A 24455-nucleotide genomic window follows, 5' to 3' on the forward strand; every position below is an offset into this window, starting at 1 on the left:
GCTGGTTCCAGTGCGTTTATATAAATGGTAAATAGGAGGGGTGCCAATATGCACCCCTGCCTAACACCCCTTTCAGAGTTAAAATGACTAGTACATCGGCCCTCCGAGGTTACTCTAACCGAAGCTATGAGGCCAGTGTGCAAATCAGCCAGGAGATGAACTAGAGCCCTGTCTAGGCCCATGTCAATAAGGTTTGCCACCGTTTTGAGCGATTTACGAGGTCAAAAGCAGAAGAGAGGTCCATGAACCCCAGGTACATGGACCCCTCCTTGGCCCTAGTGTATTTATCAACCAGTAAGTGCAAGTTAAGTCCTTGATCTATCGTGCTCTGTTTTGGTCTAAATCCGTACTGAACGTTTGATAGGACCCCTTTCTCATTCAGCCAATCATTCAGTTTAGATAAAATAACCCGGCCCAATATTTTCACAGACAAATCAATCAGTGAAATAGGTCTGTAACAGGAGGGGTCTTGCCTGTTACCCTTTTTAAAGACCGGAATGATAATGGATTTTTTCCACGAGGCCGGGATGTTGTCGTGATTGAGAGCATTAAAAACATTACATAAGACTTTAGACCAAAATTTCGGGGCAGATTTAAAAACGTCCGCCGGTACCCCATCAGGGCCCGGTGCTTTATTTTTCAAAGTCATATCAATTGCCCTTTCCACTTCTGCAGCCTCAAAAATGACGGCAGGGACCTCTTCGTTACTAGTTTCCACTACTGTAGCCTCAAAAATTACAGCAGGGGCCTCTCTATTGCTAGTTTCTGAGTATATTTTGCTAAAATGTTGGATCCAACCCTCGTCTGTGATATTTGCCTCAAGGGGGGTATACTCATCACACGAAAATAATGGCTGATTTATGATTTTCCAAAATAGACCACTATTTTTTAGGGTTTCGAGGTCAAGTAGTTGGGCCCATGCTACATCTTTCAGATCCCTTCTCCTCTCTAAAATAGCTTTTTTGTATATACTCCTTGCAGTAGCTATACCTACACGATTTTTAGGCGTGGCTCTCAATGCTGTAAGTAAATCTCCGTGGGCTTTATAACATTTTATATCAAACCATCTTTTACCTTGAAGTGGCATCTGTCTTGGTCCTGCCTGTAAACTAAGGTTAATTTCTATACAAATGTTATCAAACACCACTATAACTTCTTTTTTTTGTATTCGATTTACTAGGCAAATTGCCACCTCATCCTTTACCTTGGTCAGAACTTCTTGGAGGAATGTTTCAGGGACTATTTTGGTCCATTTTAACCTTCGCCTCTGATCTTTGACGGCCACGTTTAGTCCCCCTCTATGTGTCACTGTTTTTATTGAAAGTAGATCTGTGATCTTCACTTACAATAGAACAGGATTGTGAACACTAAAAACTGATACCTCTGTATAATATTTTACAACATTACACAACAAAAAAGAAGACATAAAAATATAATCAATAATAGTGCCATCATTTGTACCCTTAAATGTAGGGGACCTACTTTTACCGTCCCCGCAACCTGACTCATATAAATTCCATCTGGCAAGAAAATTTTCAAGATACTCTCCTCACCTAGTATGTTCCAGATGGATGGATGAAGAGAAGGGAGGACCTTCATCGTCCTGACTAGTACAGGGTAGGGTACAGGGGTGGATGTTAAAATCTCCTAGAAATAATATCTCAAAAGTATTTACATTTGCACTATAGACTGACAAAAATGTGTCCAGTACTTCCAAATTATGGCTAGTACACTCGTTTGCATTAAAATTATAAAAATTTACAAATAGAATCTTGGCCTGATCCTGGGTAGTGAGTTCAACAATCAAACAGTTTTCACAACCTGAAATGCACTGTGTTAATTTACCTTTTACATCCAATTTAAATAAGGTTAGTAAACCTCCCTTGGCTCTACCTGCAGCACTGCTAGTTGCAGGGATACGAAAGTGACTGTAGCCGTCCAAAGAGAAAGTATTTGCTTGGTCCCATGTCTCTTGTAGGGCAATAATGTCAAAAGATTTAATGTTTAGCCAATCAACATTTCCAACTTTGTTCTTGATGCCAGCAATATTCCATGTAGCAATTTTAAAAAAGGATGTAGGTGGCTGAACAGTACTCCCCAAATCGGTAGGCAGTCAATCGTTGTCCTCAAGTGAGGATAAAGCGGTATAGCGATTATATAATGGTAAGGCCTGTTCAAATTGAGTATGGGTATTAGCCAGTTGGTAACAGTAAGGGTCCCCATTTTTTTGATGTTGAAAGACATTTGGGACATAACCAACCCCTCCCCTTCTGTGCCCATTTGATGAATACTTAGGCTGATGAGGTGGTGGGCGTTGGGTATTATCCAAATGATTATAGAAGAACCCAAGGGGTCTAGCACATACAGAATTTTCCACTGTCGATAGAGAGGCTGCTCTGAGGAGGACTGTTGCCACATGTTGTGGGTGCTTAAAATTTACAATAATGCAATCCCCACTCGAATTCTTTCTAGCATTGCCAATCCAACTGACTCTTCGAGTGGAGATTATGTCATTAGAAAAGGCAAGCGGAAAAACACAATTCCTATTTAGCCATGCTAGTGTTTTATTTTTTAAAGCGGCATGGGTTTCTAACCTAGGATCAGACAAACAAGAATCGACCTCTGGGACATTTATTAATACCACTGTGTATGGAACACACTCCGGTGGGAGGTTAACTGAATTTTTTCTCTTAGACCTACTTCTCCCTCCGTTTTCTCCCCCCACTGGGGTATTCTGGCTACCATTATTTAATGTGGGTGGTTGTACTAACGATTGTACTGACGGTTGTACTAATTGGGCTCCCACAGATGGTAAGTTAGGAGATGGAGTTTTCTGTGGTCGTATGACTGGTAAATTTTGTGTGGTGACCGTTGGCCCTGAATCCCCTGTACTAGCAGAAGCTGCCACCCCTCTTACGTTGTTACCAGAAGAAGGACTTGTGTGTATGTGAATCCGGGTCAGATGAGAATCTAAGAGACCCCCTAATCTAGAGACCTCTTGAGAAACTTGCTCTAGCTTTGCCACAAGGGGTCTAATCATTGCTTCTAATTTTGACTCAATGATAGTTGCCAGGAGCTCTATATGGGCAGGGTGCAGATTATTTGACTCAGCGTTATTTGTGGGTTCTGGTGTACTTCCACTACTGGTTGATGTAGTTCCCATCTTTTTTGTCTTCCGACCCACCACCCTTTTGACAGGAGCCTTCCTACATGCCCGCACTGCTCTCAAAACAGGTGATTGGGCTGGTGAAGGCATTGGGGAGGGTGTCGTGGTCTGACTGGGGGTAGGGTCGATTATAACTTCCCGCTCTTCCGGTGTCACCTCGATTGATACATCATTAGTGACAGTAACGATAGAATCATCCAGGCAACTAACTGACTGGGGCAACAGAATTGACGGCGATCCCATCCCTGTGGGAGAAGCATCAGGGCTTATCCTATTTAGTGAAAGTCGCCTTTCTTTATTAATTTTATTGACCACCTTCACGAGATAGTTATCCAGTGTCCTCATCTCGTTTGAGGTCGATTGTTTAATCTTTGACATGTTAAGGGGCCAAGAGTGCTATAAGTACTATAAACAGATGAGGTAATCCAATGAAGTCTCACCCAGTAGATGTTAAAGTTCAATATTGTTGATAAGGACAAGAAACAAAAAACTAATAAAATCGGTACAAAGAATTATATCTTACAGTTAGTCCAGGGTCCGAGGAGATAAAGCCAAAGTCCGTGGCCCAGCCCAGCCTCTTCTGGCCTCTGACGGCCGCAGACGGCCCCGCCCTTGTCCCGGGCTTCTCCCGGGCGCGCCCACGCTCGTCCCGCGGGACAAGGGACTGGCGTTGCCTTTATGCGCCTCCTGGCCCTGCTGAGGGCGTCACTGGTGGTGGGAGGGGCCCGGCGGAGCCAAGCCCGGCCGGGAAACAGGCGGAGCAAGGCCCGGCCCTTTGCTGCTGGTGCTGCGGCGGAGCTGAGCCCGGCCGTGAAGAATACAGGTACCGTTTGTAGTTATCCCCCAACAGAACTCGGCCCTGGCGCTGCCTTTATGCGCCTCCTGGCGCTGCTGAGGGCGTCACTGGTGGTGGGAGGGGCCCGGCGGAGCCAAGCCCGGCCGGGAAACAGGCGGAGCAAGGCCCGGCCCTTTGCTGCTGGTGCTGCGGCGGAGCTGAGCCCGGCCGTGAAGAATATAGGTACCGTTTGTAGTTATCTGTCAGTGCTGTTCACAGTATTCTCAGGTTTCTGTTCCTACCCGGAGCACAGGTGGCTCCCAAAAGCTCCTCAGCTCAACAAGGAGCCAATCATTAACGTTTGAGGGAGGCTACTGCTTGGCCTATCACACAGTTCGCCCAGTTGAACTTTAATCTAAAGTGAGTGTTATTATACACTGCATTTATCACATTGCATCTGGGCAAATTGTATGCTGGTATGCGAGACAGTGTGATCCTCTCCCCATTGGGAACATTGGTGACTGTAAGAAAACCTGGTGCTAAGTAGGGCATAGAGAGCAGGGAAAGAATAGAGGGTGTTGGATGTAACCAGAAGAGCGATGGGGAGACAGGTGACAATAAAGGCACAAGTGCTTGGTCTGTAAAGGAAGCATGAAGGAGTAAGCATAGGGTTCAAGAACGGAGGCATTGTGGTTGAAGGACAAAGGACGGCACAAAAGTGGAGAGGAACAAGACTGAGAAATGGACTAAATAGGAGAATGAACTGCAAAGGGAAGCAAACAAGCGTCCTCACCAAGGAACATAACCTGAAAACATTGCCAGTGCAAGAAGGACATGGAATTACCCATTGTCAAAAGAATTGAAAAAAATAAGAGAATTGCGTTATTTAGTTGGACAAACAAGCAAACTGTAACCTGCTCAAACTACCTATACAACAAGAGATTGGAGTGGAAAAACCTTCGAGATAGGGGGTCAAGAAAGCTCCTCCGAGTCTTTCCAGCAAGGTGGCACATTTAGCTTAGCAGATTTTAAATGTACTTAATTGTTTGCATAAGGAGCTTTTTCTTTTACCATCGTTGCATACTCATCACATATAATAAATAAATCGTGCTAAGCTTGAGACACATTTTCCTCATAGACACTCCTTTCTTTTCCCTTGAGATGTCACTTGGACCACCTGTCCGAGTCAGGTTGAGGAGTGCTTGACCTGCACCACCTTCAAGCCATTCATCTAGAAGATAAATTAGAGCAGATGTTCAATTACTATACCTCCCCATTAATCTGGTTCTTATTCTACCCTTGTGGATGATGATTTTTTAAATGATTATTTCCATTTGAGAATCCAAAACATTAGAGCTACCTTCTCCTTCCTACCCATTCCTCTTTTACTGTTCCCAACTGACAGCCTCTCTGCCACATCCACATGTAAATCCCCTATCCAAATCAGCCAGCCCGTTCTGATCCAATTGCCTACATAGATTCACACCTCTAGTTCTTTCCCCTCTCCCATCTGTATAACCATAGGCATCTGTACACATTATGTGATATCATCTGTCCTTTAAAAACCAAAGCTGGCTACTGCTTTCCTTCAAACTACCATTCTGGATCTAAAATGCCTTTTTTCCTTTAAGGTCTTAAAATATCTGCAGTTCCATAGGCTCCTCCTTTCCTCGCCTCCAATAATTAGCTAATTCCTAAAAGGCTGGTTTCTGAACTACTTATGTTCAATGAAAATCATCCCGCGCTACAATATTGTTAGATTTATAATTGTGACCACATTAGAAAAAAATATACGAGTGGCCACCAACTGCTAGCTTTTCAGCAGTGATCGCCTCATTTAATCAGATATGGTTGCCAGCAGGGATGTAAAAAAGGCTTTGTCAATGTGTAATGCCTCTACATGGGTAATACATAAGAGCCATAGCTGCAGTGCCCGTCGCCAAGGCAGTAATATGAGGAATAAGTATCCCCAGTGCCACATGACTTATCACTGAAATGTCAGGTTTAAATATATTTGGGAAATTCAACCATTTTTTTCCCAAAAATCAGTTTGAGATCTGGAAATAGAAACATTTTCTTCTTGATTACAATTTTGGTCTAAATCTAATACTTCAAGCTGAGGATCTGGCAATGTTGCGATTATGCCTAGACTGTTAAAATTAGCTATATTTGGATAATTTTATTCAGAATTTAGTTACAATTTGTTAGAAAGTACAAAGGTAGGTGATGAAACTCATAAATAATAATGCCAAGTGTGGGTAAAATATAAGTTCAGTACACAGGGATGCCAGCGATGCAGAGAATCCAATTTAGTACCTACACTTCATTCAAAGACGTTTTGGGGTGGACCCATAGCAATCAAGTTAAAGATTAATTCATGATCTGTCAAGAAGGACATCATGTTGTACCACCCACTGTAATTTGGGATCCTATAAAACTAGTAGAGTAAGGCTAAGAGGATTCTGGTCAACAACGGGCAGAAATTGTGTAGATGTGTTCCCGTTGACCATAAAGAGGAGCTACACCACTGCAGGCCTAGAAGGCACTGAAGACGAGTCACTACTAAAGAGTCTGCCAGTACATTTGTTTCATGACCAACACAGTGAACAGCCACTGCCAACTTCCAGTTTCCTACTGACCACCCCCCACATGGTCATATCAACCCTAGATGGTTTTCTTTTTCTGTTCTGAAGTTGTACTTGGATGACACCATTTTAGGTAGGGGTAGCATAATTTACCACCGTTTATTCTCAACGTGTTTACTTATCCAGATACATATAGGAGATGAGAGATGTAAGGCAGAGGACTGGAATATCAAACATTTGGTTTGTTGTTTTTGACAAACTAGAAACATTTTCTACTCGCGGACTTCCCTGAGTTGATCTCCTTAAGTTCTACATGGGAGGGAGCGAGATAATGCCCCAACATTGTGTGTGTGTGTTATCATTGAACACTTTGTTCAGTGATGAAAACACGGGGTAAGCCATGGTACCAGCAGGGGATAAGAAGGCCTCCAGCTTAGCCAATGTACAGGAGTGTTGGACAATTTAGAGTGACAAAATAAAACAAGCATTTACAATGCAATGGTTTCGCCTTTGGAAAAGTTAGAGCTATTGGCATTGTAAATGACAAATTTTGTATTTGTGTTGGTTTTGAAAACAGATAAATAAATGGCATTGTCATTTACATTGCCATTAGCTTAATCTCTTGCAAATGTGAGACCTATTGTACCCTACGGACGAACTCAGCAGACAGCAATTACTACCACACACACACACCCAGAGCCACACACACCCACCCAGAGCCACACACACCCACTCAGAATATTAATATTTGGCTTTTAAGGACTAAAAAGAATGTATTTACCATAACCAGGATTCTGATTTATGTACAAGGTAATGTGAGAATCTGTATTACTTGATCGAAAATCAGGTTCTGAAATGACCAAAGGGGTAAATATTCATACTAATATTCTCCTAGATTATTAGATTACAAGCTTCATATCTATTACCATCAAGACCTGTCAGGGGCGTAGCTAGAGCTTGTGGCGCCCGGGGCTATCCCTCAGGTTGCCGCCCCTTGGAAGAGGGGAGGGTGCTGGGGAAAAAGGACGGTGAGCACAATTAAGAGACAAAATAACAGGCCCCGCCATTGTGTGCCAGCCATCTTATTATTAAAGAACAACAGACCAGGAAGCAGTGTTGCAGCCTTGATTGGATGACTGGTGTTATTGTGACACTGGTAACCTTTCCATGAGTCAGTCCTGTTTTATAGGCACACGGAGTTCACTAACTAGGGTGTAAGGTGAAGCGATTTTGGAATGAGCTACAATATTACTGTCAAGGATGGGCGGGAGGGGACACGGACGGCGGGAGGGGGCGGGAGGGGACACGGACGGCGGGAGGGGGCGGGAAACGTGCACAGGACAGCGAGGGGGGGGGCGGAAAGGCACACGGAGGGGGCGGGACGGACGGCGGGAGGGGGCGGGAATGGACAGCGCATCTGAATTCACTTTCAGTGAAAGGGGAGGGAACGGGAAAAAACGTAACTCCGCCCTGGGAAAAAATCTCGTGAACGCCCCCGAATCTGGTCCGGCCTTGACGGACAGATCCGGCACTCAATGGCTAGCCTCCATTTATGGAGCTAGCCAATGAGAGCCGGGGGACGTTCCCGAAGTGCTTAGTGTCGACATAGGATTTCACCTGCGCTGAAAAGCTGCGCAGAGCTGAACCACAAGAGAGAAACTACAATACATAACCAGCGCACATATTGAGCTAGCAAAAGTGTACCTACCAACACGCACACAATAAGGTAGCAAGAGTAACACTGCGAGAATACCAGGCAGACACTGATCTAGCAAGAGTAAGCCGCAAGAGTAAGCCTTCCAAGGATATCAGTACACTCAAGATATCAGTACACTCAATGATATATAGGAGAGAGCCTACTACTCAGTCTGTGTGCTGGCAGATACCCAGCACGCACTCTTCGCTAGCAAGTGAACGTACAAACAATACCAATGCACACACGGAGACGGTGAGCTAGCAAGAGCAAACCTAAGAAGAAGAATACCAGAGAGACACTGAGCCAGTACGCGTGAAACTACGAAGAATGTCGGTACGCTCTCTGAACTACAGGAGAGAACCCACGGAACATATTCAGCACACACAGGGCTAGCAAGAGTTTACCTACGAAAAATACCAACACGCACACATACAATGAGCAGGCACGAGCAATCCTAGGAACAATATAACCAGCTAGCCACTGAGCGTTCAAGAGTGAATATAAGAAACAAAACTAGCACACACTCTGAGCTAACAAGTATGGACAAACAAAGAATACCACCGCGTACAATGAGCCGGCAAAAGAAAATCTACGAAGAATAACAGCACTCACACCGCGCTGCCAAGAATTATCCTAAGGGAATACCACCACACTGAGCTAGCAAGAGCATAAAAAAAAACCAAGAATACTAGCACATACTGAGCTAGCATGATGTATTTACACCAAATTTGAACACATTGACAGAGCGAGTAAGAGTGGAACTACACAAATCACCACCACGCTCACTGAAAGGTCAAGAGCGAGCATCTCTGAACAATACCAGCATGCACACAATCAAGTGGGGGCATATACGGAAAGCATCAGCAGGACACAGCGCGTGCAAGAGTGAACTCACGCCGAATTCAGGCACGCGCACCAAGCTAGCAAGAGTGAACCTACACAAAGATAATCACACACGCTCAGCGTGCAAGAGTGTACGTGTGAAAAGTATCAGCACAATCACAAGCTGACAAGAGTGAGCATCAACGAAAGAGGCACTACAATACTGAGCACACCGGGCTAGCACGAGTGAGCCTCTGCGGAAAATACCAACACACGCACGACGGCGATCAGAGTGATAATCTACAAAACATAGCATCTCACACACACACACCGAAGTAACAAGAGGAATCACCCAGGAGAATTAACAATAAACGCACTGATGTAACAAATATATGTATCTGTGGGGAAAAGCAGCGCACACACGAGGTATGGGAATTTACTGGAAAAAAGCACAAGTATCGAGGTGACAAGTATGGGCAGCTTTGAGGAATACCGGCACACACGCTGGAATAACAAGAGCGAGCATCCACCTTCGATACTACAGCAGGGCAAAGGGAACTCAAGAGGCCGAAAACTCAACAGTGCACACCGCGTAGCACAGGCGAGAATCTACCCGCCGGCGCAAAATAGTGCGGGTATGTGAGAAGTGCCACACAACACACAGGTGCACACACTAATGCAGCACGAATGAACACAAATACGTGCATTGGTGTCCACGAGGTAGGAAATTTGAAAACCTACCACAAACCTCACTGGTGATGCTGTACACAGGGAGCATTTTTCGAAATAAGAACTCGCACACTTATATAACAACAGTGAGCAGATATGTGTCCACGCTGGAAACAGGGCGGCTTCTATGAGAAACACGGCTACAGAATGGTCGGTTCTCTTTTAAAACTACTTTATATGAATTGTGCAAATGCGCATGCAAGTGTCGTTGACTTAATTTACGCCGATAATTGTATTGCTACTATATATAAGAACTGGGCCACATTCGACGTATTATAAAGTCGCGCTAAGGTGCACAGTGCTGTAAACAGTGCTGAAGGTTCCCGCTTGTGGTTTCCGGCAAGTCGTGCAAAGGAAAAGTTATTCACATGGACATCCACTTTAAACTATTAGGAGCAGAAGAGCTCTTCTGTTCCGAATAGCGCATTATTTGCAAAGCTCAGTCGCGCATTATTTCACACACTCACTGGCTGATAATGTGAATGGAACGTGCTGAGCGTGAGCACTGCGCGTGCTGGGTGCTTATTTCAGTAGAGGTTGTGAGATTAGTAGGTGTTACAGGGCTCCGCGGCCCCGACAGTGGGCGGGGGGGCGCAGGTGCCTACCTGCCGGCCTTGGTGATGATCATCTCGGTGCCAAAGTCGTGGAAGCGCTTCCAGAGCTCGGACCCCTGCAGCTCCACCTGAGCGATGGGGGGCGAGGCAGACCTGCTCTCGGCGCAGGGCTTCGGCCGCTTCTCTGCAAGAGACCGAGAGAGGGACAGTGAGACAGGGCAGGGACTGTGAGACAGGGCAGGGACAGTGAGACAGGTCAGGCAAAGGGAAAGGACCAGGGGCGCCCCAGGGACCAACGAGACAGGGTGCCAGGGCTAGGGCGCCAACAATTTATGTATTTGAAAGTGTCACCAGTGCGTGTCATGCAGGCTCCTCCGGGGCTCCATGCGTCTCCGGGCGGGACTTCTGTCAGCTGGAGGAACACAACTCCGCTCCTGCCGTCTCTTCCCCCGGGGCTCCCTCAGCACACGGGAGCCCCGCACCATCCAGCACTTCTCCTCCGGGGCTCCATGCGTCTCCGGGCGGGGGCGGGACTTCCGGCCTTCTCTCCCACGCACCATGCCAACGGTGCTTCACCCTAACCCCCGTTTCCCCTCCCTTGCCCCACAGGACTCTGCTGACTTGCCTGACGCCGCGGCACCTGAGCCCTTCGAAGCATTCTTGAAGGGAGAGGACACGGACGGCGGGAGGGGACACGGACGGCGGGAGGGGGCGGGAGGGGACACGGACGGCGGGAGGGGGCGGGAAACGTGCACAGGACAGCGAGGGGGGGGGCGGAAAGGCACACGGAGGGGGCGGGACGGACGGCGGGAGGGGGCGGGAGAGGACACGGAGGGGGCGGGAATGGACAGCGCATCTGAATTCACTTTCAGTGAAAGGGGAGGGAACGGGAAAAAACGTAACTCCGCCCTGGGAAAAAATCTCGGGAACGCCCCCGAATCTGGTCCGGCCTTGACGGACAGATCCGGCACCCAATGGCTAGCCTCCATTTATGGAGCTAGCCAATGAGAGCCGGGGGACGTTCCCGAACTGCTTAGTGTCGACATAGGATTTCACCTGCGCTGAAAGGCTGCGCAGAGCGCAGCCTTTCGGCAGGCGAAACCCAAAAACGCATTGAAAAATGAAAATTGTGCTACCCTTGCTTTCTCAATTTGGTTTGAAAACCGCAAATATAAACCCAAAAATAGATTCGGACTCATTGATGCGGTTTGTCATTAAACAATCCATTTTGGCAAATCAAGAACTGCTGACACCAAGAACTGGTGGAAGATAAATTATATTGTTTACAGCAGCCTCGTTTACGTCGTTCTCAATCTCCAACCAAAGTTAGGAAATCATTTTCCACACAAATATTTTCAATGAGAATTGGGGCAAGAGGAATACAATTAATTCCTTTGTGAGAGGAACACGCAGTAGAGGAATGGAAAATGTCCTCATTCCCATGGAAAAGGGTGCTTAATTTGAACCTTCATCTGCCCCAAATTGAGAAAACAGCCTTGCAATGTTAGGGAGTTCAGAAGTGCTTGTCGGATATCCACCTACAAGGCCACATGTCAAACAGACATATCAGTCTGGGAGATAAAAAGAGAAAACATGTAATTGTATCAATAAAAAATACAATGAAAATGCCCCAAAAGTTAATTGGAAAATATAAAAAAACTGTTCACCTACAACGTTTATAGTAAAAAGCTTTGCTGTTTTATTACATAGTAGAACCGAAAACGTCTGAAAATTGGCTGATTGTTATCATTTATAGCCACCAATGGAACTGCGACTTCCCACTGTTAAAGAAACATGGAATTGGAGAGCATTAGGTGCAGTTGGAGAACATAAATAGTTCTGTTTCAGAGGTCTGTTAGTAGGGCGTTTGCATAGGAAATTGATTTTTAAGTTTGCTAATTACTTTGGCACTCTTTGACTGATCTTTATGAAACTTTCCCGAAAAAAAGATTCTTCTTCCTAGAAGGTTTTGGGGTGATCAGTGAAATGGGAGCCGAAAAGGGGAGGGCGGTCCCAAAGCACGTTTTTCCTATGCACTTTTCCATAGGAATATTGAATAGCAATACCGCAAAAACGAATTAACGTAATTACACCAAATTTGGCCGAAAGTTAGATCCTGGTTTAGAAAGTGAGTTTTTGGTGATTTGGTGTAAATCTGTTCAGTAGCTTTTGAGAAATTGATGTTCAACATATATGTATATATCACGCAGCAGAAGATCTGTGGGGCACCCACTTTAAAATATTGGCCGGCAGCCACAGGCACCCGATATGGCTGCTGGCTGGGGAGCTGGTGGGGGCCTTGCCACTCACCCATGGCCCCAAAGTTAATATAAAGCTTGAGTCTCCCGAGTGGGACCGGGATTCCCCAAAAAATATAAACATATTAGAAAGAATAATCGAGGAGCAGCAGGAGATACTCCTTTATTATTCAGTGTTCCACACAAGGAGCGTCCCTTAATGCCATGCAAGGTCTTTTTAATTTGTCCTGGTGGTGCCCCTAGAAGGGGCAGAAGGACCAGCAACCATTTTTTCAATGTTGTGGAGGTCTGAAAGAGCTCAGAAGCCCCCCAGCAACAATAATAAAAAAAACACACTAAGAATCCTGGATCATTGAATCCATGACCCCAGGAGAGCTTACCATATGTTTTTTAAAGCACTTCTAGCTGTAGCTGTACAGTTCAGTGAGGCTTTGGGGTTGAGTCTATGGCTACACTTTGCTGCCTAAAAACTGTTAAACAAAAAAAAGGGCACAAAGATATTTTTAATGTTTTAAAAAAGAAAAAAGATTTAGTGAATATATTTTGTGACAATCACTATTGGCAAACATTACAGTATGTGAATGTTTTTAATGTACATTTGATTACAGTTATTGGTGAGTTTTTTTTATAACCCCAATAGGTGTGCTTTACATATGTTGCTGTGCTGACACCTTGATAAAGCCAATCGGCCAGCTCCTTTTTGTATGTTGGGGTTCTGAGCCTTTGTTAAAGCCAACAGGTCTGTCTTACTTAAAATGGCAACCTTTCCATTGTTACATGACATACTCGTTTGGGGGGGTGTTGGGCGAACAACCCCATGCCACTCACGGAACCTTAAAAATTCCCTCAAACAAAAACCAAAGGTTAATGTGATGTTAAAGTTAGGAATCATAATATCTTACTTTACATATAAATTCACTAGAAAAAACAAAGGTTAAAGGCATATTATAGTTAGGTGAAAATGCCAATTAAAACAGAGGTTTCTACTAACAAAACAACTGAAATTAAAGTTATAGTTACCTCAAGTAACTATAACTCGTGCCCCAAAGTAACTTTAAATTGGCCTCGCCATACACTACTAAATACCTTACATATTACATCACTCCTGACGTATTCTATGACACCATTGTTAACATCCGTGCAACATCTCAAATGGCATAATTGATGACAAATCTGTGCATGGCGGGGGCACGAGTTGTAGTTACTTTAGGGCAAAAGTTATAGTTCCTTGAGATAACTACAACTTGTGGATTTCTATGGTTTTGTCAGATTAAACAAACTAAGAGAGGAGATACCTTGAGTCTAATAAAGTGCATGTTGTAATGTATCTGAGATCGGTAAGTAACGGCACCATGGTAAATCTGTGCTCACCTTACATTTATGTCAGACCTATGTATGTAACCTGTCTTTATTTGGATGTAGAGAGAGTTTTAATGAATACATGTAATATAATGGTTTAATATAGTGGTGTTTTTAGGATGCAGTATTGGCAGAAAACGTCAAAAGCGTCACGTGCGATACTAGTGAATTTGCCACGATGCTCAGCGCATCCTTTGTGTAACACTGAGATTAATTCACAAATATCGCAGGAAAAGTAAAATAATACATACATATATTCACACACCCACTCATTTACTCACTGAGACACACACCCACTCAAACATTTATGCATCCACTCACAGACTCACTGAGGTACCCATGTACTCACTCCAAGCTACTCAGACACTCACGCAGCCACTCTTGCAACCACTTACAGACACACTCAGAGACTCATTCATGCACTCAGACTTTATCAGTAACTCATGCATTCACAAACACCCCCACTCAGACACTCATCCACCCATTCACAGACCTGCTCAGACATTAATGAACTGACTCACAGACTCACTCAAAGACTCATGCACCCAGCCACACACCCACTCACAGACCTGCTCAGACTCTCCAGCAATGACCGACCCACTCAAAGTCCCACACCCATTCGGACACGGACACACCTACTCACACACTTATGCAACAACTCACATACCCACTCAGACACACATGCAGTGACACACTCAGACACTCATTGAACCGCTCACAGCACCCTTAGAGACTCATTCATGCTCTTATTGAGGAGTATCTAGATATGATGTACCCAGTGTGATGGACAGAATCACTTGTGTAGTTATGAATTTTGAATGTGCTGGTGTCCATTGAATGCCTGCTTTTGTTTTGCATACTTGCGACTTATTTACAAATTAAGATATTTTTAAAGAAAATTGCCATTTTGGGAAATAAGGTGGCTTTGAGAAGAGCCTTTTTGTTTATTGTGTGTATATGACAGCAGCAGATAAGACAGAATGCAGAGTTTCAAGTTCCTGAGAAACACATTGTTCCCTTCGTCTGTGAAGTGAACTCCATCAGTTCTATAGATTCCATGCATGTCAAAACGCAAGTTGTTGTAGATCGAGCCCATGTTATGGTCTATTAGGAATGCAGAAACTGTTATATTAAAATTTTTCCTGGCTTTGTCTGTGGACAGAATTGATTTGACCACTTCCATTTCAGCCTTTTGCATAGTTTGGAGAATGCCATGGCAGTCTGAGGGAAAAGTGTCATTAATTGTACAAAGGTATCCTTCATTAGGATTTCTAGTCCTGTGTGCCTGGGGCATTGCCACCACAGTGCACAATCATGAGGTCAGGGGTTGGCAATCCCGAAGGCTTTCAACCAAAGGCAGCAATTGATGCCACTTTAACCTTCTCTGGTCAACCCAAGTAATGTCCACATTAGGCAAACTCAAATCCTTACCAATGCCACTCTTTCTAGCCCAAAATGCATAGCTGTAGTACACAATCCACACTCTAACCGTTTTAAAGTGAAGGAGCAGTAGCAGACAGGAGAAGGCTGCAGCTGAATGAGACTGTTTTCAATATGAAAGACAAGTTAAAATCGAGGTGAGATCCTGGTTTTAAAAAAACATTTATTTGGATGGCGTAAATATGCAGGTTAGGTTATAGTTGGCAAATAACATTAAAAAAAAAACTTAGAAATTCACAGAAAAAAACAAAGGTTACAGGGTTGTTATAGTCATGAAATAGAATTTAAAAAACCCTTAGAAATTCAAGGAAAAAAACAAAGGTTACAGGGACGTTATAGTTAAGCTCAGATTTCACTCGTACAAAACCAGTGAAATTTAGCAATTATATTACCTAAGCTAATTTAGGATATCAGATACCTAGAATTACAACTAAAGCCAGGGCACAAGTGAAGGGTACATGCGGATAGTCATCGTCTACCCATTCTTTTCACAGGGTAGACACTGTCTACCTTACCAAGAGGTTCGGCCCCACAGAAATATGCTAAACTTCTCCTGGTGTTATTTTCAGAGACCTGCACATGTTCAACAGTGCCTGCATGTTGTCTGCTTTCCTTCGGAGCAGCAACGTACAGGCATCCAGGGGGGCTCATCAGATTCCAGCTGGGCCCATAACAAAGACCAAAGTTAAGGGGCCTTCAGGCCATATTTTGTTGGAATGTCCTGACTGCGAGCTATTGGGAGCCTCACACCTAAATGCAACGGAGGGGAAACCAAGGCACACAGCTCATCACTTCACAGGTATTTGAGAGGCATTCTTTTGACTTTGTTCAGTCCCTGTATATAAGATATGCATGCACTGTAAGATTGTCAGTTGTGATAATCTGTCCCAGTATTTACATAAATAGTAATTTAAATACCACTATTTTGTTTTAACCCCTTCCATGCTGATGACGAGCTCAGCTCGTCATCAGCGTTACCTACTGTGTGCTGATGATGAGCTGAGCTCGTCATGTAACGCGGTATTTACAAAAATGCCGCACACAGCGGGGGAAAATGGCCGCACGCATGCGGTTAATTCTTTTATAGCGCTATAGTGCTTCTCATCCCATTGCAAGGTGTCTGAGCGCTTTACATCACACATTCAAATTATACATTGACAATCATATATGTGTAGGTCATTGTACAGGGTGTGTTAGATACGACAGTGAGGGTTACAAGGTGTAAGAGCCACATGTCTTTTGATTGCTTACTGTGCTATAACAGAAGGGTTACAGTTTATGAACTGTAAGTAACAAACGAATCAGTGTGTTGAAAGCAGTAACCCACCTATCCATTTACAAAGAATACATATCTGTCATCTGTGTGTTGAATACTGTGCTTTGCTTTGCAGTAGACATATTAACCTTCTATGCTACTTTGTTTGCAAAGTTTTGTTTATTGAAAAATAAAGCAAAATCGAATTGTGGGGACAATAGGCAGCATATATTGTAATGTTAAGACATAGACTTTGAGAAACAAACTCCTAGCTGTTTTTAGGAATCCTTCGACCTTCAATTGTTTTACCAACAATTCACAGAACAGTGGTGGAATCCAGATCTCCACTGCTGCAAAACATTGTGATTAGTACCCACAATAGGAATATACAGCTCCCCCGATATGCATACAACAATCCATGTCCCTCTTCCAATCCTTTAGATGCGGTGTTACTTCGTATATCTTCACTTATGTGCTACATTCCGCTTAGCAACCATCAACCCCAACGTGAGCCAAAAGCGGTCCATATGGGTTAGGTTAGCTTCAGCCCGTATATTTAACCACTTGGCTGCTAAGGTACATCCCCCTCTTCCCATTGACTTTCCATTGAAATCAATGGAAACTCCATGACGAGTTACCCTTGTCATTAGCACTGAAGGGGTTAAGAGGCACCATTTTGTTGATAACCCCAAGTCACTCTAGCAAACACTGTTGAGGCAGGCAGTCACTGCCTCCCAATATTGCTGGAGGACCCGGCAGCTCTATATAGTGTGGAAAAATGTGCACTCCTGACCACATTTCCTGGGACACTACATTCTCTGCTTTACCCATTTTAACCAGTGCTGTACATGCACAGTAGCATTGATGAAGGATGTTTAATTGCACTAGGTAAAATCGTGAATGTATGGCCTCCTCCCTAGGAGATGCCGGAGCCTCAGGCCACTCGTCATCCTCTAGGCCCTCAAGGTCTTGCTCCCAGCTCTGTCGCAAATGGGTCAAGGAATCTGGAGTCTTATGCAACAATTTACTGTAAGTAAGCAAGATCGTCTTTCTAGGCATATATTCATCTAGCAATCTGTCTTCAATCAGGGAGGATTCAGGGAGGTCTTCATCCCTCAGTAACATTATATTATTATTATTATTATAACATCTTTTGTAAGGCATAACGTATTTCTAAATAGCGGTAGGTCTCAGTGGGCGCCATTTTGTATTCTCTCTGCAGCTCTACAAATGGATGTATTTCTCCCTGCTTCAACAGATTGCCCACTCTGGACAGAACTATTAAATCCCATTTATTAAAGCCCCTTTGCGTAGGCAGGGTGCCCAGATTTGCAGTGTCCCATAAGGAAGTGGCTTGTGCAATTTTGTTCCTGCCACTCATAGTATGTAATGCAGCGTGCTGAAGGGTGAGCATAATTGCTGTTGGACTGGTAAAGGGTGTGGTGTGTGGTTCCCCATAGATGGTGCTAAGATAGCCCTCAGGTTGCATGTTCCTCCTATCCATCGTGTATGCTGGTTCTTCCTCCAGGAGATGGACTCCATGATTAATAGTGATGAGTTGTGCAGCCCAGTAATACTATTTGCAGTCGGGAAGAGATATTCTACTATCAGGCCTGCTCCTTGTATGTTTCTGAGGGTAGAGGAGGGCCTCCATCCCAGACAAGTGTTAAGGTTTGCCATCTATTGCTTGGAAGCCTCTATTCTACTTTGATTCAAAACTGGGATATGAAAAACACTGAACTCTCCAGCAAATTAAATATCTTACCAATATTTGTATTCCCTCAGATTTACTGGGCACACAGAGATCTCTGCAACAAGTGCCTTAATAAGATGCTTTAAAATGCAGCCTTTGCAACCAATTAAGCAGAACAGATTTGCTGACATGTTTCTCTTTGTTGCTAGTTTCTTTGTTTCAGGGTTTAAAAAACATAAATATATAAGTTACGGCCCAGATGTTGCATCAGGGTTGCATCTCTTTTTTGGCACAACCCTGGCGCAAAATCTCATTTGTTAAATATTTTACTGTGCTGAAATACACTCATGATACACCTGGGAAACATATGTGTGAGGTCTTGAGGTCTGATGTCACTGATTGTAAGGTCAAGGGTTACGATGCCACGTGTGATGTGCACTGTGATGACACGCACTGTGATGACACGTACTGTGATGTCATTTGCCAAGATGTCATTTGCATACTGCCTAACTTGGTTAGTCCCCCCCTGCTTCTGTGTTTTAAGACTAGTGCTCTGAATAAAGCAATATCTATTCATTTCATTTCATTTATAATCTTTATTTTGGCACAATTGAGCCATAAAAGATACATAAGACAACAAACTTATTCATTTTGTATATAGAGGAATGAATGATTTTACAGATAATATTGGTGCGGATAGGAAATCAGTAATAAAATCTATAATTTAATGAAAAAGGCATTTATAAAAATTATTTACACCAGTTCCAAAAGTGCTATTAGCTATAAATTCATGAGTATATACAAGAATTAATAAAATCAAAGTACAACACATTGGATTCAAATACAGAAAATGGAAGAAAAACAATATCTATTCTACACGTGATGTGAGTAGCCACCAGTAGGTACCCAACTCACAAGGACAAGCACACGAGCGCTAGAAGCAAACGCCCAGCTCCAACACAAAACCGAGGCATTGAACCGAAAGATGCTAACGAAAACAGCCATTTCTATCAGCCATTTTTATCTTTCCAAACTGAACTCTATTCAGCAATCGTGGGAAGTTTACATGTTTTATTTTCGATACCTTTGGTGTGGGCCGGTTGCACTGAAATGCACGCTTTCACAGCTGTTGGCCAAGTTTCACTGCTGACGTCTGCCTGGTGTGAATTCTGCCCATTCCTTGTTTGCACCCTTGCCTCCAGCTCCCCAGCTCCCAGCATGCTGGCCGTCTGTAATCAGTAACCTTGCTTCTGTCTCCACAGGCACCCTTGACGGCTACAGACACCGCCATCCTCTCCGGCAGCCTGTCCACGCAGAATGGGAACGGAGGAGGATCGATTAACTTGGCGCTCCGGCGCGTGACCTCCGCGAAGGGCTGGGGAGAGGTAAGCGCATGAACGACCACCGTAACTAACCAAGGCAGCGCCCGCCATCCATCTCGCCGCCCCCGTGATCCTGTGTGGGGGGGGAGGGGCGCCTCGGAGCAGCCGAAGTGCTTAATTTGTGGTGGTGGTTGCCGGTGGGCCCACCGGGACTCGTTTTGGGGCTCTGGCTCTTATATTTTATATAGGGGTTGTGAAAAACACACAGGGGGGAGAGGGAAGTGCCAAAAGCAGGGGGGGGAACGTGACAACCATAGAAAGCAGGAACTTGCAAGCGTGAGATTAAGGGTCAGGAAGTTTCTTTGCGGTCGATTAAGGGTCAAGGTGGAAGCACGTCTACGCAGCATTCGTCGACATTAAGTCGAGCAGGCCATGGGCTTCTGGGCGGACCTTTGAGGCCATGCCACGTATTATTTTGCAATGAATCACTGGAGCATGCCGGACGGTAGATCCCCTGATTCCTGGCGGGGGATCAGCTCGAAGTCCGAGTTTAAACCCCAAACGAGCTGAGCTTTCATGCGGCTTCTGATTGTCACCCACTCTAAGCCTAATGCTCCAAGAATGAAAACCAAAGCAGTAAGCTTGGTTGTAAAAAGGGCGAAAGGTAGAGATACAGATACCCATTTAGTAGTTGAATTGCACAGTGTGATGCACAAAATCTCGGCCTTCACGCTTCACAAAATTGTGTGATTGAGGCAAATACTTTTTCACGGAGACTCCTTCATCACATATAAGGGATACTTCAAATAAACACGTTCAGAATGTGCATACATTTTTTAAAAGATGCTCCATCGTACTTTTACATGATGTTTGTTGCTTGATTTACATGCCTTTTGTTTCAGGTCCCGGCTTGTGCACGGGGTCTTAGAGCCACGCCAGCCCCTTTGTTCGCCCCCTGATAATTTGAGTATACTTTTCCTGTATTGGCTCCTCCTGTGTTTGGTTTGAAATTCTTTTGGTTGTAGTTTGGACAGCAGTGAAGACACTTTGTTGTGATTTCATTTTTTACTTGTTATAACTCATACCACAAATGATTGACTTACACTCTTTTATTTAAAGTTTTTTTAATTGCTTTGAAATGAAAATGTAGCCCCGCCCACATTCTAAACAAAGGTTAAAGTGACGTTATAATTAGGTGAAATGTTCAGTAACAACCTAACGTTTTAAACTCTAAAAACCACAGCAATTCACCACTTACATTTGTCTCAAGTAACTAGAACTCGTGCCCTAAGTTAACTATAGCTTGCATCCTCACCATGCACAGTTTTCTCATCAATAATTTCATTGCAAATGTTGCAGTGATATTATCAATGAAGTCATTGGAGATGTCATGAGTGATGTAATATATGGGGTTATTAGCAGTGCATGGCATGGGCACAAGTTACAGTTACCGTAGGGCATGCGTTATAGTTATTTGAAATTACTGTAACCAGTGAATTTCTGTGCTTTTTAGAGTTTGAAACGTTACACTGTTACTGAACATTTCACCTAACTATAATGTTACTTTAACTATTGTTTTTTCAATGAATTTCTAGTTCTTTCATTTTATTTAAATTAATATTTTATTACCATACGTAATCCAACCCTCATGCAGCCAGGCCCAGTTGCCAAATTCCCCCCACAGGCAGCCAACCCCAAGCTGCGCAGGGTCTTCGGTCATGTGCAGCAAGGGTTTGGCCGCAGGGCCTGGCTTGCAGCCAGGCCCTGCCACCAACCTCCTGCATGCAGCCAACTCCAAGCTGCGCAGGGCCTTTGGCCGTACGCAGCAGGGGGTTGGCCACAGTGCCTACCCTGCAGCCATGCCCTGTGGCCAACCTCCCCAAAGGCAGCCAACTCCATGTTGCGCAGGGCCTTTGGCTGTGTGTGGTGGGGGTTGACCACAAGGCGTCGCCTGTGGCTTAGCCTGGCAGCCAGCCCCAGCAGACAGACAACGCCACTCTGCGCACGACTGTGGACCGCCTGACGAATGGGGGAGGGGAGGGTTTGAACCTTTGACAGGCGGCTTAGAATTGACCTTTGGGTCACAGGGACCCCATCAACCAGGGTCAAATATAATTACGAAGGTGTTGGTGGGCCTGCAGCCCCTCCCGAGCCCCAAGCAGTCTTGGATCCCATCCTCCGGGGACAAATATAATTAAAAACGGGTGGGGGCATGCAGCTTTCCTCCCCGGGCCTTACTAGGCCCCAGGGACCCCATCCTCTGAGGCCGTACTTATTTTAAAAGGAAGGGGGACCGCTCGGCTTATTATGCCTTGGGGACCCCTACTCCGTGGCTGAGTAAATAATAACAGGAGGGGGGCTTGCAGCCTCCCACCCTGAGCATTTATAGGCCTGGGACCCCATCTCCCAGACTCTATCTTTTTTTTAAAGGGGAGAAGGAGGCCTTGCAGCTCCCTCTCCCGAGCCTATTTTTACTCTGGGGACCCCATTCCCCAGGGCTGTATTATTTTTAATGGGGAGGGGAGCTGTGTTGCTCCCCTCCCAGAGCTTCATCAGGCCCTGGGAACCCCATGCTCCAGGGCAGTTTTTATGTTATAGGGGAGGGGAGCTACTTTGCCTCCTTCCCCGAGCCTTAATAGGCCCAGGATACTCAATCCGTAGTTTTTTTTTCTTTTAATGGGGAGGAGGGCAAATGGGCACCCTTCCTGAGCCTAATTAGGCCCTGGTGACCCCATCCCCCAGGGCACCATGTATTTTTAAAGGGGAGGGGGGCAATGTGGCCATCCCTCCCTGAACCATATTAAGTCCTGGGGACCCCAGGGCTTTTTTTTTTAAGGGGAGGGGGACCGATTGGCCTCCCTCGCTGAGCCTCATCAGGCTGTGGGATATCCCATCCTCCAAGTACATATCTCTTGTAAAGGGGTGAGGGGACATGTGCCCCCCACTCCATGAGCCTGGTATGAACCCAAACCCCAGGGCCCGTATTATTTCAAGGTGGGTACCCTGGTACCTACTTAGGGCACCCACCATATTCATGCTGGGGAGCTGCGGAAGGAGGCCCAAGGCCCCAGTCAGCTTCCCACATGGTGCAGGAGCCGGCATTTCTTGATCTGTATTCCTGCACTCATCAGTGCGGGCAGGGAAACCGATCTCAAATCTGCTCCTAGCCCGCGGAAGAATTTTTACAGCTCCTCCCCACTTTGAGCAGACTTTGTGTTTGCTCCTGTTTGGCGGGAGTTTTAAAAATACTCCCACCAGGCTGGAGCAAACACAAGTTTCCATGCCCACGCTGGTACGGGCAGGGAATCCACTGTGTCCCGAGGGTGGGCTCCTCTGGGCACAGTATATGAACGTGCCCCAGGGAACTGGGTCCCACACAAGATTAATTTCTCCCAAACTACTGAACGTATTTACACCAAAGCACAAGAAGCACGCTTTGCCCTTATTACTGAGCTTATTAATGAAAGTATGGAGTACTCTTGAAGTTTCCACTAATATTTCCCATAATACTGTGTTACGCAGTTCTTTCATTATTCTAGTTAAAGCAAGCCCCACTCTTAAAACAAGTAATGTCAATCAAAGTAGTTGAGCTTTCCAAAATGTTTTAACAATATAGTTACGTTCCCCTTTTTAGTGTTTACAGAAGTCACTGTTGAATCAAGTACATCTATGAATCTGTTTGAAATGAAGGGCTTTGATATATTTTGCCTTTTATTTCCCCTTTGGATTTTGTTTTGACATTCTGCCTTTATACATTCAATGAGGAGGTGATACTGAATTTGTCACAGGAGCAACACTTGCCACTGCCAAAAACATACTGACAATGTCAAAGATATAAGCTTTGGCGAAGCAAATCAATCTGGTGTTGGCTGCCAGCTTTTGGCTTCGTCAATTGTTGTTTTGTCATGATTTTCCCAAAACTGTACAGGGGAGCTGCCGGGTGCTCATCAGTCTTTAAAAAAACATATTCTTTGTTTTCCAAAAGCACACACTGCCACAGTAGTCCCATGATCTTACAATAACTGCTTTGTGTGTGGATGTGCTTCTTGTTAAAGGGCAGAATGCTGTCACTCATAGTGAAGGTAGCCAGTGGCTGAAGTGAGCTGACTCACTGCTCCATGCTCTATGCTGTTGTGGAAGGAAAGAAATGTGGCAATAACAGACCAGTGAAAAGGGCTAGCTGAAAGTCCCTAGAAATAAGTGTATTATACATATAATTTTAGTAAAATTAAAAAGTATTGGTAATGCAGTGCCTAAAAAGAACAGTTAATAGCAGAGAAATCTCCTTTTTACTGTCCGCTTTGGAACTACCCCCGTTGAAGTTTGTAACACCTTGTGGGATGAAGGCCTTCCTGTTCAGTTAACTGTGGATCTTAACCTCAGCAAGTGAATCGCTTTGAGCTGGCTCAGTGCGACATTTATTTATTTATTTATTTGTGGGTTTGTAACGCGCCGCAATCACACCCAAAGGTGTATCTCCGCGCAGTGCTGTAGGAGGGAACAGGTCTAAGCAGGCCCTAATACTGAAATAAGGTTGTCTTAAGACTTTTCCTGAAGGCTGGATGGCTAGAGCACTGTCTAAGGGAGAGGGGAAGGTTGTTCCACAGACGCGGACCCATAACAGAAAGAGCACGTCCTCCCTGTCTGGTCTTGTTATGTTCTTCATGCCCTTTGTTCCACCCTTTGGACCCTCATTGCTCCTCTTCCCTGCATGCTTTAATCACCCTCCAAGGACACAGAAGTGTGGTATCATTCATGAATGGCACTTGACTCCAAGTCTGTCAAAAGTGCTGAAATAAAA

At 44.8% G+C, this 24455-nt stretch overlaps 1 protein-coding gene across 1 annotated transcript in view; it reads left to right on the forward strand.

Annotated features, from left to right (window-relative positions):
• The window catches only part of DNAJC11 (DnaJ heat shock protein family (Hsp40) member C11), a 536755-nt gene that overhangs the window by 381885 nt on the left and 130415 nt on the right, over positions 1-24455 (forward strand). Inside the window, exon 6 of the mRNA XM_078642976.1 lies at positions 19595-19717. Within this exon, the coding sequence (XP_078499102.1) occupies positions 19595-19717 (123 nt within the window). The remainder of the gene's footprint in view (positions 1-19594; positions 19718-24455) is intronic.

The sequence above is a fragment of the Lissotriton helveticus genome, chromosome 5_1 (genome assembly GCF_964261635.1).
Source record: "Lissotriton helveticus chromosome 5_1, aLisHel1.1, whole genome shotgun sequence".
In the NCBI taxonomy this organism is placed as follows: Eukaryota; Metazoa; Chordata; class Amphibia; order Caudata; family Salamandridae; genus Lissotriton; species Lissotriton helveticus.